Below are 18,235 nucleotides of genomic sequence, written 5' to 3' on the forward strand. Positions count from 1 at the left end.
AGAAACTGAATTCTCTCACGGGACAGACGCAAAGAAAACTGGGCTAAAATGTCAGGGTTACGAGTATGAATAAAACCCCGTCACTATTCCAGCAGCAATATCAGGTATAAGAAAAAGAACAGTGCGACAATCCGCACGCATAACGTTATATGGAAAGTTGGCGGTTGATTTCTTTTCATGTGAGAAACATTTGGTTAGTGGAGTTACGTTACGCATTTCAATGAGATCTCAAGATGACTTTGCCGTCATCAGCGAGGACCCAGCGAAACACTACAAGGTTAAAATAGATGATGCTAATTTATTTATCAGGAAGATGACGGTGTCAGATAATGTTGTAGGTGCAATTGAGAAAACTTCATTATTGAAAACTCCAGCAATTTACTGATACAATGAAGTAATTACCAAAACCTTCTTGGCTACAACAGGCCAACAAAGCTGGAAACATGAGGTTATTTTCACTAAAGAGCCAATCAGAAGAGTCATTGTTGCATTATGCGTTGGTACAGCATTCATCGGTACCAACACCGCTTATCCATTCCATTATCAAAAATTTGGTTTAAGAGAGATAACCATTTATCGAAATGGTTCTGCGACGGCTGGAACTCCAGTGTCAACAACTGACAACAAGAGGTTGTACTACAATTCAATGAGTGCATTAGGTTATGTAGAAAATGGCTACGGAATACCTTTGAGTGAGTTTGCAAGCCATTATATAATGGTATTTGATCTGACCAGCACTCAAAAGGCAACTCATGACTTTATTCATCCAGAGCTCACAAATTCATCATTGTCTGTCGAACTCAATTTCGATGCAGCGTTTGCTCATAACGTTGAAATTTTTTTTCTTGGAAAAAGCATCTGCGATCTACATGCAAGAAAGGCATCTAAAAACGCTCTTCCCATGATCACATACTAATAGACGAAGACCAAATTCATCTTCAGGTGAAAAAGTGTAAACACCTCAAATTCAAATTTAGAGGGGTTTATGCCGCTGATAATTATCCTCTGAACTTGCAGACCAACACTTTTATTATTGTTTATGCATCACGATCCAACTCTATTGGAACCCACTGGGTAGTGCTAGCTAAACGATATGCATACCCAATAATATATTTTGCTGATCCATTGGCTCTACCCTTGACTACCTACAAGGATATTTTCAACCGTTTACAACAGTGTAAAGACTTGGAGATAATGATGGATATCATGGAACATAGAAGAGATATTCAGTCTCCATTGCAATCCTCAGACTCCCAGCTTTGTGGATTTTTTGCATATTTATTGTTCATTATTTTTATAGTGAGAAATTTCCATTTATACCTGATGTAAATGAATTAGAGCTGCTAGCTTTTGTAAAACATATGAAGTAAAACTTAATTTTATTTTCAAATAACAACACTTTTTGAATATCAGTTTTTACAAAATTGAAAGGTTATGAAAGAGTTTGAGGTTTCTCGCACAAAACTCCCGTGCCCACTAAGCAGAATATCCATTATCTGATAAAGAGTTGAAGAGTGTTCACCTAGCATAAGATGGCAAAATCGTTTCATAGTTACATCAGGGACTGTAGAAAAACGTTTGTTGACCGCAGAAGTACTAATAGATTTCGCTGTTGCCTCACTCAAGGGTGCTGGAAGTTGTTTCTGGTGTTTGGTAACTGAAGAAGAAGTTGGTTTTGAAAGGTACTCAACAGCAACATGTAGTCGTGAAATTATTGCACCAGGTTTAACAAAGTCTTTTCGCGTAGGCTGAATAAGTAATTTGAAACAGTTAACGAGACACGGTATCACCGCAGGTACATATAGGGAATCGAATGTATTATCATCCTGCGAACCAAATTCATACATACATGATAATGATTGGAGCCAAATGTACAACCTTCGATAACTGTTGCAGATGAATGATAACCATATGCGTAATTTTCAATCGTTTTGTTTTCTAGTTTTTGTTCAGTCTCACAAATATTGTACTTGAAATGTTTTTGGAATTTCTTGAAATATTCAGGACTGTTTTCATACATTGCCTCAACCATAACGAACAAAAAAGAAGCTAATGAACTAACTATTAATGTATAGTGGAAATTAATCCGAATCCTCATTGACCGTTACAGATGTTTTTGCTATCTTCTTTTGCCGCTGAGTCGATGTTTTGCCGGCTCGTTTTGCTGGACGCTTCGAGTCATTAGCTGAATCAGGTTTTAGAATTGAGTCGATCAAGCCAACGGGTTGGTCAAGCATTTGTTCCACTTTTTCTATGTTCTGACATAGCAACCGAAATTCTCGCGCCGAAAGTGTAATTTTTTGATTGAAATCCCAATCGACTTGTTCACTATCGCGTTTGAACAATTTCAAGGATAAATAGGTCCCAGTGGCATGTTATGTCTTAACAGCAACCCTAACAAGCCGTTTTTCATTGAGGGACAGATCCAAATGAAAGTCGCTGTACTCAGCATCCTTAGACAAAACATTACCCATAATGTTGCATATATTGAGACAAACTGTATCAACGTAATCTGAAATGATAAATGACTAACACATTACTGTATTGGAATGTAAACAGTTTCAAAACCCACGCCAGCATGTCTAGACAAGCATGTCTAGATAACAGCTGAGCAAACAAATCCACCTACGCGTGTAAACAAATTTATACTCCTCTATATCAGCTCTGACGTTTATACAAAATATGAAATTCAAAAGATCGGAAAAATTATACCCTGAATCTAGACCCATTCAATGTCACAACTGTCCAAGACAATTTAAAAGTTTCTATTCACTAATGCAGCATCGCCTGGCCAAGCACTATAAAGATCATAACAGAAAACAGTTTTAAAGTCCCGACCTTTAAATCTCAAAACTGACAAATTTTCATCAGCAATGGATGAACTAGCTCGCCTCCTGGAGTCTATTTATATTTCCCGAGAGCGCCCCCGTTCAGCTTGAGATAATATGACGTAATTCTATTTACAGACATGACGGAATAATGATGAAATGGTTAAGTCAAATTTACAAATCGATCAGCAACATTTTTTCACTCTTTCCGCCATTGTTCTTTCTCATTGTTCATCATCAGATTTTTGAAAACTCTTCAGTTCTTTGGCACCTTATTACATTAGCGCAAGAGTATTTTGTTACTAAGTTTTTCTCTAGAAATTGCTTTCAACTTTGAACTTGCCTTTTCTTTCAGTTCCATACTTACACTAAATACAAACATTTATTTCTGTTGTTTCTGGAATTGGTTCTTGGCTCTGCTGTCTTTATAAAATTCTACTTCGAAAGAAAACTTTTTGCTTTCTTACTGTTTAAATCCTGACAATTAGTAGAAAAAAACCATCGCAATTGTTTATCAATCACTTGCAATATGGCTGCTGAATATTTGGAAATTGCTAAAACCAGTGAGCGAGACACTCGAACTCTTGTGCAAATGTGTCACAACTTCAAAAATATTGTTCTTGTGAAAGAAAGCTTTGATGACAAGACAGAATTGTGGCACACGAAAAACGGCTTTATTATTCCAGTGAATTACATTCTCGAAAGCCAATTCTCGAATATACCAAACAGAACGATTTATTTCAGCTTACAAAAACGCCAGAAAAATGAGTTTCCATATGCCCATCGATATTATGGATGTATTGCTCCAATTCAAACAAAAAAGCAAGATGTGAAAAAATTGTCAAAACGAACAAACAACTTTTTGCAGAGTACGATCACGATTGCATTGAAATTTGGGAGAGTCAACTGGGGCAGCTAGAAGTTGAGAGCAAATATCAAATTTTTTTGGAATTTCGAGTTGCCAAGTGGAGAAACAAGAACCCCGGAAAAAAGCCTCCCGTTGCTCTCCAACAATTTTTTTGATGACGTCAACATTGATGAAACACCACCATTGGATCAATTTTATGCCCCCGTCAAGAAGGCGATCAAGTTATCTCGACTCTAAAACACACAAAAAAACATTCCTCAAACTTATTGTAGAAATCAAAGTTTGTATTTGCTGTTGTTCCCTTTTACATTACTTTGTAATTGTATCTTGAAACCAGTTATTAATTTAAATTTATCTCATGATTCTTCTAAAAACAAGATTTAACATAATATTTGTAGGAATTAGTTGTTGTTAAAAATCTCAGACGTTGAGCAAACAACTATGCGAAACATTGCTATAAACAAATATGCAAAAGTAGACCGGGCTAATAATAAAACCAGTTTAAGCTTGAATTCTTTGACATCATGACAAACAATCAATAAACAATTCTCACAAGTTGCTAGTATATGGTATCAAAAACGAGAACAACTTAGGTAGACAAACAAGTAGTAAAACTGATCGCCTACACTGAACAAACAAAAACTAGACAAACAGATAGACAAATGAACTTGTGTTATTGACACAACAGTCTGGGAGACTTGCTGCTCTCAACCAATGTTTGTTGAGCAGTAGCTTTCATTTCTAAAAGTAAACAAAAAAGACGCGAACTCTGATTGGATGAGAGAGATGTAAAAATGTGGACAACCAAAGATTTTTCTCATTTGCTTTTTGCCTTTACTTTCAAATCAATTCATCTAAACTTTTCTTCATATTTGTTCTCCAAAACACTCAAACTTTCTTTTTCCACAAATATATTTTCTCCAGCTTTCGCTATCTTACTGTCTTACATTTCTTGCTTTTCGAAACGCTGCAATGAATTCTGAAAAGTGCACTGTTTGTCAGAAAAAGCTCTTGGATAAACGCAGCCTACGTCGGCACATGCAGGCAGTACATAAACAATATGTACAAACAAATTTATTCACGTGCGATGAGTGCGCATTTGCTCATGAAAAAGTCGTGGAGCTCGAGGCACATATGGAACAACAGCACACTTCAACCCCCCCCCCCCCGATATTGTCTATACTGCAACAAGTTCTTTGCCCAGGACCTCAAATACATGGAGCACATTAACAATAATCATGGACTACCAGTATGGAGCGCTGACGTAGAAAACAATCGAAATTGTGGCATTCTTCACACCGAACAAGCATTCAATGGAGTGCTGAGAACCTACGACATACCGTTGGGTCAATATGAAATAGATTTGCTAAGTTTTATGATGAGCAAGCGCGATGAGATTGAAAATATTGTTCAACTCAACACCCAAACTCATGCACAAAAACTACAATTCAGTGCAAAGATAGAGCTGATTAAGCCCTCAGGCGTTGAAAGCGAAAACAGTCAGCCAGACCGGATAATAATTTTTGTCGACTCACAAATGCAACGAGTTGTCTTCACAGGATTGAGCAAACCGTGTTTCTCTTGAATGGTTGAACAAATGCTTCTCTCATTGAACAACTTCGCTTCATATGGTAGCGGGTGGGCAGTAGATGGATTTGACAATGTAGAATTACGGTTTGTCCGAACAAAACCGATCGCTGCATCATCCTTTTGAGCACTTCGAGGTGACCTGGCTAGATGTAGGTATCTGCTCAACATTCGCAATAGACAGGATGAGAAATGTTTCCTCTACTGCTACAACGCTCAATACCATAACACCATTGGACCCAAGCTATTTTCTGACATTTCATCCTGGCGACAGAAAACAAACCCAATAATGTATGGGCCGGAAAACCCCAGAGCAAAACAACCCGTTGGAACATTTATGATGCCAATGCCTTTCCATCAAATGGAAAAATTTGAGCAGCTGAAAAATGTTCGTGTCATTGTTTTCAGACACACGAACAACAAGTTGATGCCGTTTCGCATTTCAGAAAATCCAAATTTCAGCTTCGACCTCGATCTGCTCTTGCTGAGTGATGGAACAATGCATCACTATGTCCTTATCACTAACATCAAGGGACTTATTCACAAGTACAAGCAGATAATTCAACGCCTAGACAATCATTTATGCCGCAATTGTTTCCACCTCAGTACTTCACTAGGTAGACATGAAAAGCATGAACAAATTTGTCATCAGAACACTCAAGCAATAATAAGAATGCCAAAAACTGAGCAGCGAAACTTTGAATTCAAAAAAGTTCAAGCCCGGTGGTTTGCCCCAATTGTTGGTTTTTTCGATCTCGAGTCAATTATTGAACCCATTGCTAGCAGTACTCAAGAAAACTCAGTAACTAAAGCGCTGGAAGAGCACAAACCATGTAGCTATGCTCTACTTTTTTGTTGCCTCGGATCAAGAAAAACCTTTCTTCTTTGATATAAAAAGCGGACCGAATGTGATGAAAGATTTTGTCAAGAAACTTGAAAGAATTGCTAAGGATATCTATGATGTGAAGCAACAACACAAAAATTTTTCCGGTGAAGTAACGACACCCAAGCAAGGCGCTACCTTCTGTTGAATGTGTGACACTGAATTGAACAAAAGCGCTCAAGATCCAACCGTACTAGACCATTGTCATTTCACTGGAAAATTTTTAGGATGGGCTCACGCACAGTGCAACTTCAAACGCAGAACTCTCAACTACACCCCCCTTCGCCCACAACTTAGCAAATTATGATCTTCACCATGTAGTACTGGCACTACAGAACATAAATGAGAGAAACACAATTTCGGTTGTACCCAGCACAAGCGAAAAATTCATCTCGTTGCAAATAGGAGTTCACATCAAAACAACTCAAAACAAAAAAGGTGTGTGCAGCAGTCAATATGAATACATCAGACTTCTGGACTCATTTAAATTCATGAACACTTCACTTGACAGGTTGGTGCAGAACCTGCCAGCAGACCAATTCAACTTGCTCGAACAACATTTTTGAAAAATGACCCGAGTCATCAGTCAAACTGTTGAAACAAAAGGGTTCGTTCCCTTATTGCTATATAGACAATTTCGAAAAACTACAGGAGCCTCAGCTTCCTCCACGCAATTTGTGGTCAAATAGCTTGCAGCAGTATGAAGTCACAGTAACTGAAGATGAATACACTAGGGCAGTTGAAGTATTCAATTTATTCAAGTGTCAGAACATTGGCGAGTACTACAACTTGTACTTGAAAACAGATGTTTTTCTTCTCACTGCTGTAGTTCTATGCTTCTGGAAGGTATGCCATGAGACATATGGACTAGATTGTTGTCAATACTACACGGCATCTAACTTGTCAGGTGATGCCATGCTGAAAATTTGCAATCCCGAACTCCATCTTCTTACAGAGAGATAACATCTCGATATGGTGGAGAGCTTGATGAGAGGAGGTGTGAGCTCAGTATACAAAGCGACTTTGTAGGGCAAACAACAAGTTTCTGCCGGACTACAAGCCGAAGAATATTTCATTCATTATAATGATTGATGCAAATAACCACTACGGTGGAATCATGGAAAAGTTCCGCTTCCTCTTCGTGAGTTTGAATTATTTGACAAGAGCGAATGGACCGACGCAAATGCACAGGAATTATTGAATCGAATCTTGAAAACACCGGACGATGATGAAATCGGATATATTGTTGAAGTAGATTTCAGTTATCCAGATAGCTTGCATGACCTTCACTCCGATTTTCCATTGGCACCCACAAAAGAAGCAATAAATGAATGCTGGCTCAATGAATATCAATGCGATCTATTAGAAGAGTTGCAAATCAAAAAACCTCGGGTCAAAAAGCTCATTCAGACGCTTTTTGATAAACAGAACTGGACACTGCACTATCAAACGCTGAAACTCTTATGTTGAGTTGGGATTGGTAGTAACTAAGCTTCATCGAGTGCTATCATTCAGACAACAAAAGTGCCTGGCCGCCTACGTGAAACTGAATACGGAAGCAGGCCAAGAATAAATTTGAAGAGGATTTTTTCAAATTGATGGTCAACTCATCGTTTGGAAAAACCTGTGAGGGTAAACGCAACCGTTTGAAAGTCAAGTTGACCCGCACTGAAGAGGAAACTTTGAAGTGGAAAGAAAAGCCTGAGTATCAGTCGACAAAGATCATTAGTGAAGATCTTGTTACAGTATCTCTTCAGCAATCGGAAATACTTTGGGACAAGCCAACCATAGTAGGTGCTTGTATATTGGATTTGGCGAAGAAGTTCATGTTCGAGTTCTACTACAAAGTCATCAAGAAAAACTTTGATTGCAATTTGCTATATTCAGACACAGACTCTTTTGTGTATGAAGTGCGCTCGAGGGACTTTTTTGCGGAACTATAGCGGAAAAAGTTGGTCGCTGAAGAGTTTGATTTTTCAAACTTCCCATCTCGGCATCCATTATACAGCAGGGAGAATGCCCGTGTCACGTTGGAATTCAAAGATGAGATAGGTAGCAAGCCAATTGCAGAGTTCTGTGGACTGAAGCCTAAGCTGCATTCCATCAAGCTCGTCGAAGGTAAGTATAAGTCTTTTTCACTACCATTCCTGCACCATACAAACCAAGACATTCAACAAAAGCAAGCATATTCTAGACGTTAACATACAACTAAAATTTTTACTGTAGGCAGGAAGGCTAGAATGTGTTGGAAACAAAACAAGTTTTTTTCAGGTCCTGCTAAGCAGTCAGCAAAAGGAGTCACAAAAGATGCACGCCGCAATATGACACATGAGCTGTACAAAAGAACTCTCCTGGGGGGTGAGGTGGTGCGTTTGCCCAGCACCCGAATAGCATCAAGCAACCACAGGCTTCACACGATTGTTGTCAACAAGAAGTCGCTTTCAGGCTACGATGAGAAACGTTTCAACTTGGGTGACCAAGTTTCAACGCTGCCCTATGGCCACAGTGCAATAAGAGAAGACATGTTTTTGCGGGCAATAGTGAATGAACCTGATTGGGGCCCGGATTATTTCAGCGAAAGCGAGCAGGAAACCGGGCAGCAGGCCCAGGATAGCTCTCAGCAGGCCCAAGATAGCTTGCAGCAGGACCAGGATAGCTCCCGGCAGGCCCAGGATAGCTCGCAGCAGGCCCAGGATAGCTCGCAGCCGGTAAAAAACAAAAACCATCAGAAAAACAAGCACCAAACGCAACAGTCAGCAAACATTCCACAAACTAATAGCCTTCTAAACACAAGTTTCAACTCTATTGCTGACCCAGGTTTTCACCAACGTGTCTACAGTGAGGATGAATTAAACGAAAACGTAGTAGATTTCGATAAATTGTTAGAGTTATCAGAAAGTGGATCCTCTACAGACCCAGCTTGCGATGGTTTTGTACTAAGTCAAGCGGAAGAATCAGAAACCGAGAGACAACAAGTTGAGCAAATGGCTCTACCAGATCACAGACAAAACAAAAAGAAAAGACGAAACATCAAAAAGGCTGGAAACTCAAAGGCGAAAAAACGCCGAGCTGTGATAATGGACTCAAGTAGCGAAGATGAATAAACTAATACGTACCTCATTGATGTAGTAGATTTCGTTGCTTCTCTTCAATTGGCTATGGAAATACGAAAATGGTAGTTCACTTCACCCCCGGTGAAGCTAAACAAAACCTTTTCCCCTCGCTCATCTAATACCTTTAATTTTTTTATATATATATACTGTGGCATTCGTAAATTTTCGTGATGCTGCTGCTTGTGAATCAAGTTGGTTTCCGAGGTACTAAATCGGTCATCACAACCCCGAGTGCTCAGGTTGATCAAACGTGGTTCTTCCCACTTCAGTCCCTGGTGTACTTCAGGCCTGGTGATGTCTAATTTATACTTCGAATATATATAATAGCTTAATGGAGTTATGGTAATTGACGCTGTTCCTAAACCTTCTAAAAGCAAGTGTTGAGCTTAAAAACACTGACGCGCATTGAGAGAGGCAGTTTTTTCAAAGCTTGCAATATATTCAAGTATCCCCCAGCCAGATTCTTCAAAAAGCCAAAGTTGTAGCAAGTTGTTTATTCGGTTGATATAAATAAAGGAATGATTTAAACAGAAAAAAAACCGGATAGAGCATATAGTTCCCACCCTTAACCCAGGCAATAACAAGTTTTTCTTACTCAATGGTTGCGTAGAGTGATATGAAGTTGTCCGTTTGCACCCTCTTGAATAACTCGATCTTGAATATTAAAAATCCTCGGATTCCTGCACTTTCCACAGTGGCAAATATGGAGGTCAATGAACGCACGGTTGAGACACAATTTAATAGCTTAAACAAAAAAAATTAAAACAGGTTTTCTTGCTTCATAGACCTTTTCAATCTATAACCAGTGTCATTTCAAAGTTAGAGACCAACTCTGTTGAAACGTTTGTCAATACTGTCAATTGAAAAAATTTCATTAAACAAATCGGAAATTCGGGAAACTCACGTCTTAGTGGAGTCTTCACATTTGGCGGAACCATCTTGAATGTGGTAGCAGATATCTATCAATGACAGGTGTCTGATCCTGAATGAAAAAAAAGGTTCGTTCATTTAGTTGAACAAGATTTATTGTTAATTCACCCCCACTCCCGCAAACAGAAATAAGAAATTTAATGTCATTGAAGCCCGATAGAACAAACCAATTATATTCAACCTTAAAAAATGTCCTATGATTAACATCTATTAGTCTATTAAAACTACACGATGTCCAAGGATTAAAAAGAGTTTGAAAAAATGATTATACCTCTTTCTAGTATTTTTCCCAGTTTCTACTATCAGTTCTCACCTTTATATATTGCATGGCAAACGTTTTCTTCCGTTGAAAATTGTAAGAGGGGGTTTGTGATGCTCGAAAATTTGCGAATTTCTCAATTTGTTTCTGAAGTTTTATCTAGAACTACACTACCATTTGTTTGAAATCTCTATTCATTTTATGATAAAAAAAGTTCAGCAAAATTGAAGGGGGAGTTGTCACAATAAATTTAAGAGGAGTAGGAAAAAGAAAACAAAATACTTCTCAATCCCTCCCTAACTCAAGAACTGTTTGGTGAAATTTCCCTCTACCTTCCTCCTTATTTACAGGACATTGTGAATTTACTTTCCTCCTCCTCCAGCTCTCTCCCCCACCTCCAGCTCAGCCTCCTCCACCTCCTCCCCCACCTCCAGCTCCTCCCCCACCTCCGCCTCCTCCCCCACCTCCAGCTCTCTCCCCCACCTCCACCTCCTCCCCCACCTCCACCTCCCCCACCTCCAGCTCTCCCCCACCTCCTCCTCCACCTCCTCCCCCACCTCCTCTCACCTCCACCTCCCCCCACTACTTAATGAAAATTATTCTGTTTGGAAAAAGAAAAGTATTGATAAATTCGCTTTCGATCATTGACTGGTTTCCTGGAGATTGAAGATAAAGTGAGTGAGTCGATCAAAAGATAAACTGTTTTTTTCTGAATATTTAAAGTCTGGCTTTATACTAAGAAATTGATCAACTGATCCAGAGCTGTTTAAAGGAAAATGATAAAATTTAATTCTGGAGCACGATGTATCACACAATTTTGATCCAGACAATGTTTTTTAGCCCACTTTGTGTTTTTTGAGCCAAAAATGTTTTCAAGCTGGTTTCCCTGAGTCCCCCAAACCCTTCATTAGTTTCCCATAATCTTGAATTTTTGATCTGTCGGCAAATTTTTCTAATATCTTGCCGCAAAAACTTAGTGGGGGACAAAAAACCGAAAATTTGGACCATTTTTGGCTAAAAATTGGGTTAGGTTTTGTTAAAATCGGATATATGCACGCTTAAAATTTGTAAAAGTTAGCAGCGGCGAACAATAGTGCGTAGAAATGGCGAGATAAGCGGTATAAAAGTGGGACATATTAACGCGCCTTTGTCTAGCTCTGCACAATATGGCGGGAAAATAGTTGCAAAAGTTGCAAAGAGTTTGAACTAGTTTATAGCACCGATGAATGAATTAGCCGAATAAAGCACCAAAGATTTGAATAAAATCAAAAATTAGGGGGGATGCCGGGGGGCGTTGTAATCTTACAAAAAAATTCGCGTTGCTAAAAATGTCCCAAAAGTGTCGCCCTAGGGGGGACACTTTTTGCATTCCAATCTTAATACATAGTGTCCCCCCGTTGAGACCCTAGTCCGCTTTTTATACTACTTTTGCCCATCACTACAACAACTCGGAGAGGAGTTGTTTTAGTTTTTCGTTAATTTGAGCAAACATTATATGCGTAATTTAGAGGATTGAAGAGTATAAAAACTGTGACTGAACAATTGTGATTAGGAGTAAAATGCTTGGTAGCTTTGTTTATACCGTTCTTCAAACGTGGGAGAATAACTACTTTTTCTGAATTTTGAGTTTTTTGGCATAAACTCCTGACAATTGGTGATTGGATACTTATAGATATCTTTGACAAATAGCAGAATTTTAATGATTAGCGAGTTTTCACCGATTTTGTCAGTGAGTTTCTTTATCAGTTTTTGTCTTCTTAATCAGTTTTTGTCTTCCTAGAAAAACTTTAAATCGATTCTGTAGACTGTAGTTGGTCGTCAGCCTACAGAGTGTGTAATTGCTCTCAAACGAGGTTTGTAGCAATTATATTAGTCCTGTTGGTCTTTTTTATGCGATTTTTCGTCTGACGCTTATGAATTTTCGTCCTCAAAAACGGGATAAACAGGTAGCGGGCATTAAGTGCTCTTAGAGCCTTTCAGCTCAAACTGTTTTGGAGACTCATACTTATACTATGGTGTGAAGGGCGGTTCTTAGAGGTTGAAGACATGCCCACTGTTGACCCCCCTATTGCCCCCACCCCCCACCGAGCTGTTGCCCCCCCCCAATCAGCCCCGGGCGCAAACCATCCCCTCCCCTACCGTGGCTAGCTACTGACGACCAACCGCTTGCTAAAAACGCAAATTTATACTATTTTGCAATTTTTTTCAAGCTTTTTGAAAATTTTTGACATTTTTGATTTTTATCAGTCCTAGGTGTCAAGAAACCTCCTTTAGTTTTTAAAAATAGGTTACTGCGTAGATTATAGTGGTAATGTGATGGTTTCAACATTTTACCATCTCGAATTTTAGCATTTTTTTTACAAAATGTGCAATTTCAAATTTTTGGACATTTTTTGCTTATTCAGGTCTTTCCAGACCCAGGGTCCAGAAAACATCCTATGGGGTTTGATAATAAGTTACTGATAAATTTTTAATGGTAACGGAATTGTTTTTAAACTCATTAATGTCACAAATTTTAGCAATTTTTTGATAAAATTTGCTTTTTTTCAAGGGCCACGGAACTTCCTCTAGGGTTCTATTATATGTTACTGCATAGTTTATAGATGTAATGGAATGTTCTGCAAGATTTTGATCCATGAATTTAAGCAAATTTTAATAATATTTGCTTTTTTATTTTTATGAATTTTTTTCCGGCAACAGAGGCCCTGGGACCTCCTTCAAGGTTTGACTATAATCTGCTGCATAGTTTCTAGTGTTAATGGGATTGTGATCAACATTTTTTTACTCCAGTTTTAGCAATATTTAAAAACTTAAAACTTTAGATTTAAAGCAATTTCAAATTTTTGGAAAAATTCTATGTTCCAAGCGTCTGAATCTTTATGAGCCAGTGAAACTATTTCAGGCTTGAAACAGGGATACTGGATAGTCTCTTGAGACAATGTATTGGTTCTTAAGATATTAACTTTTGAATATTAACTTTTGAATGTATTGGTTCTTAAGATATTAACCTTTGAACTTTGATTTTGTTAAAATTTCCAATTTTTTTCAAATTTTTTCAATATTTTTTGTCCTTTTCTGAGTTTAACAACCATTACTCTCCAACGAAACTTTTCAATTCTCGGAGATGGGTTACTTGACAGAACTTTCGAGACAAAAAATGGTTTTGATTTTTTTAAATTTCGGAGTTCAAAACTGTTGTTCTTTAATTTTGCCTTTTCAGTTTTTTCTATGATTTACTTATTAACAAGGTTAGAAAACTAGAAGTTGTAGTGTCGAATCCAATAATCCTGTCTCCTTCTCTCTTTTGCTTGGGGTTCATTTCCTTCTCTTTCTCATTCACGTTTTATCTCTCTCTCTCTCTCTCTCTCTCTCTCTTTGTTCATTCCGCACTTCAGCCGCTGTTATGTGGCGTAATGTCACCATCTCTGATCCTAATTATCAGTTATAGTTGAAATATTTTTTATCATAAATGATCTAACAGGCACTTTTAGGAAACCATTGTTTATTGCTTACAAAAGCAATTGTTAGCAAATATATTAATCCTGTTTGTCTTTTTATGCAATTCTTCGCTTGGCCGATTTTTCGTCTGACTCAATTGACTTTCGTATTCAGAAACGGGATAAAGAGGTAGCGCCCTGAAGACACTAAACCCTGACTACTTGTTGACGAAGCCAACCGCTCGCCGGTCGTTTGAGAGCAATTCGCCCGACGTTAGTCGGTTATGTTTGATTTAATTGGGACATGTGATAAGTTAGTTTTGTTTCGTAACTTCTGTAGAGTTCTGTGGCAAATTCTTGAACCTTTAGTTGATTTTGCTGCCGGAAAGCGATTATTGGAAAGATTTGTTGAAGACTACCCTGCAGAGACCTTTGATTTTGTTATTCACATTATTAAGGTTATCACCATTCCTGGGCTTAAAAGTTTATAGCTGCATCTATTTGAAATTTTTGAAAAATTCCATTTTCTTTGAAAAAATTTGTTTTCCTTTAAGTGGGTTCCAGAAATGCTTTTTTATCCCTCAATTTACAATTTCACGGGCTTTTTAACCAAAAATTCTGCTATGTTTTATTTTAGTTTGCAACCCCTTAATTGCGCTTGAGAAGATCAAAGAATTTTTTCTGTATTCTAAAGCTCAGCACGTTAACTTGTTTTCTGATTTCAATGCTCTTTTACTGGAGGTTTTAGATCACTTGCAGCAATAGTTTTGAGCATAAATGGCTCGTCTCTTTCCCGAAAAATGACTTGTACTCCATTGAGTTTGGTTGAATTGAGACATTAAGAAATCTGTGTTGCTGTGAGCTCAGTTGTCAGTTTAATGCACAGTATAATAGGACGTAGAAATAGTTTTTTTAATAGTCGCCTTCATATTCTCAGTCGGCTATTATAGCAGCCCTCTTTACGACTAGAAGAGAAATAATGGTGAGTTGTATTTTTAGATCATGTGCTTTAGAGGAAATGAAATGCCGCACGTGAAAAGAAGTGTATAGGTCAATCTGCTGAACAAAAAAACACCAGGAGTGACAATTTAGAATGGTTTTTGTGCAAGCATGAAATCTGGGAGAGTGGGAAAGGTATGAGTAAAACAATTTTACGCTAAGCCAGTGCTGTTTTTTATCACGTGCGGCTTTTTCAAAGCGTTTTTTTGTTTTGACTCTAAATTTTTCAGCCAAAGTTGTTTGTCTTATTTATCTAAGATAACAATTGTACATTTGGGATGATTTTTGAACTGGTGGTCTTTCGACTCGTTTGATTTTTATTTTGAGTTCTGTTTGCTTAAGAAATTGAAGTAATTTTAATCATGTTTTGACCGATTTCGTTCCTTTTTTTAGGTGTTTTGCCTTTTTTTAGCTTTAACTTTTCTCAATAGTTTTTCTTATTTGCTTTTTAATGTAAAGTCATTATATAGGTAATGGGGTATATTGCTACTAATAGTTGACACTTTAAGGTTATACATGGCCCATTTTAACTGAAATAAATTGTATTAGATTGTATTTTCTATCCGGTTTTTCGTTGTTTTAACTTTCTGGTTATTGATTGGCATATTTCTGACTGACATTGGGTTGTCCTCTGATCGAGCACAATAGTGTTTTAATGGTATCCCAGAATAATTTTTGGGAGGCAGCTTTTGGATGGGGATTTTGTAGCAATTTTTTCCTATTTCTTTTCTTGTGTACCGTTTCTGTTGTTGTTTTTTAATCAGATTGAAACCCTTTATTGAATAACGACTACCTATATTGCAAGTTGTTTTTGTCAATAGTTTTTTGTTGGCAGATCTTGTGAAGAACTTTGTGAAGATATTTTTCCAGATATCAGTTTTGGTTGTTGATGTTCAAAAATTATTAGTGAATTAAATAATAGGCTCATATCATTTTGTGGGTGGTGGGCCTTAACAACTGTCTACTCCTAGAATCTTAACGGGTGTTTTTTTTACTTCATCGAATAAAAATCTGTTTGACTTCACCTCATTTTGCCGCTTTCCGACATTTTGCAAAAAGTATTTTGATGTCTCTAGCTGATTTCGTTGATCGCTCATTCTGCTCAAAGTGCTTTTAAACAGCAGTTACTCGGCATTTACCATCTCTAATGCTTATTGGTATTGATAACAGCCCCTGTATCCTCTCAATAAGGAACATGCCTAACTACGAAATGAAAGAAAGAACTTCGCCCTTTAAAAATATTATTGTACATCTCAATTTTTTTTCTTTTTTCAAGCCCAATCGGTGTTATGGGAATCAATGGTGGTTATTTTCCGGCAATCTGTTGGTTTTCTTTAAAAATAGAAGTGATCTATAATTAGTTTCAAATAACATATTTCGAGGACCCTTCGTCAAATTATAGACCACCCGTCTTGTTTTAGAGCAATTTGTCTGGTGTCAATTAGTTATCTTTACCATTGGTGATGAATACTAAGGAATAGCAGCTTGTTTTTATGAATCTATTTGCACCTTCAATTGATAGAAACAAAATGCTTCTTGAATTAAGCATGGCGATCTATTAAAATTCTACAGTTATTTGGATTGCATCAAGATGTAGACGGTCAAATTACAACCGCACGCTGTCAAGGTTTGATCTTTTTCAGGGAACTGAAGAATTCAAACCCCTTTACATTCACAGACAGAGCGCGTATCTGATTGGTCGAGACAAACACATTTGTGACATGCCACTACTTCACCCCTCCATTTCCAAACAGCACGCGGTGCTTCAGTACAGATCAGTACCCTACACAAAACCAGATGGATCTCAGAGCCGGGCTATCAGGCCTTACATCATCGACCTCAATTCGCCGAACGGGACTTTTTTAAACGGTGCTCAAATTGAGTCTCAGAGGTATATTGAGCTCAAAGAGAAGGATGTGTTGAAATTTGCATTCAGTAGTCGAGATTACGTGTTGCTTCACGACAAGTCGAAAGATGACGAAGATAGTGATTGAAGAACTTTCACGCCTCGATCATTAATTTAAAGTTGCTCTAAAATAAATTTGAGTCAGGTTTTTGTGTCCTGTTGGTAGTTTTATCAATTTTTCAAGATTTCTACCTCACTTTTCAGGTTTTTGAATTGTTCAAATCGAAAAAAATTGGGTGTTATTTTGAGGGCTTCAAAAATTTTTGAGGAAAAATGAAAGTTGACAACCATCTTACAGTTCTTTAGAAACGAAATAATAATTATTATTATGGTTCCTGCGTAATCGCAGCGGAACAGCATTAGGCCACAGCGGCCTGTTCTCAGCTGCCCTTTTTCTTTAGTAACCATCTTAGAAGGACATTTCTCTTTAATTGGGACGATTCTTTTCTACTAAATAGATCTGAAGCTCTGATAATAGTGATTCGTTTGATAACATTGGATATTTTCCCTATACACTTAAACAATAAATAAACACCAAATCTCTAGTTAGATTCTTGAAATCTGCTTTCAGAAGTGAAAATTTATGAGTTAACAAAAGTTTATTTTAGAGCAGCTTTATCATGTGATTGGATTGTGGCGAGGGATGTTTGATATGAGTTTACTCTTCATGTCGAAAGAAATTGTCCTTCACTTTGAGATGCCACATATTTCGGCATCTATTATTACAGCAGAATACAATATGCTAAACTCAAACTCATGGACTTTAGTTAAACGTAGAAAACAAATTTGATTCAATCTTTCAATTGTAACATTGTGGACAAGATTCCTTATTTAAATTGACAAAGGTTTCAAGTCTATCAGTTTTTGAATGTTTAGATTGAAAGTCAATCAGGCGCAGCATAACGTATTTATCTACTCAATTAAAAACATAAGAGTCATATGAGAAATCGGGCAAATTTCTGGTTCAAAAGGCAACTGTAGCAGTTAGAAATACCGCAACAAGGTAGTAACTGCAACATTATGTAAACCGGTGGCATCATTTATTGTGCTAATTTGTAACAATTAGGATTCCTATGATTCAAGTTTTTTTGTCAGAATGATCATGGTCGAACTGATTTTATTCATTTAATAAGATTCTTGAAACTGGCGACACTAAACTCATATTTTTATAGCTGCGAACCTTTTTGAATTATTAATAGCGGCAAAGCGATAACTGAGGCTATTATTGGCCTTCTCTTGGTTTTTACAATTCAAAGAATTTGAATTGCATTGGTGTGCTGTCTTTTAATGACCTGATCACACTTTCTCTGACCTGTTATTGTGAGATAAATTTGAGTGATTTTATTCACTCTGGAGTAGTAAGCGTAGTGAAAATCGAGTTATAAGTTACATTTGTTGTGCCTTTGCTGAGACCAAGTTTGACTG

At 37.5% G+C, this 18,235-nt stretch overlaps 1 protein-coding gene across 2 annotated transcripts in view; it reads left to right on the plus strand.

Moving 5' to 3' along the window:
• Positions 1-17,667, plus strand: part of LOC142352052 (smad nuclear-interacting protein 1-like) — a 33,011-nt gene extending 15,344 nt beyond the window's left edge. Inside the window, exons 2-3 of one of the 2 annotated variants that reach the window (XM_075404403.1) lie at positions 16,548-16,929; positions 17,419-17,667. In XM_075404403.1, coding sequence (XP_075260518.1) covers positions 16,548-16,898 — 351 coding nt within the window. In that variant the 3' untranslated portion in view covers positions 16,899-16,929; positions 17,419-17,667. The remainder of the gene's footprint in view (positions 1-16,547; positions 16,930-17,418) is intronic. The other variant, XM_075404402.1, reaches the window with a different exon arrangement.
• The last annotated feature ends 568 nt before the right edge of the window (positions 17,668-18,235 follow it).

Source organism: Convolutriloba macropyga, chromosome 13 (genome assembly GCF_964194025.1).
Source record: "Convolutriloba macropyga chromosome 13, txConMacr16.3, whole genome shotgun sequence".
In the NCBI taxonomy this organism is placed as follows: Eukaryota; Metazoa; Xenacoelomorpha; order Acoela; family Convolutidae; genus Convolutriloba; species Convolutriloba macropyga.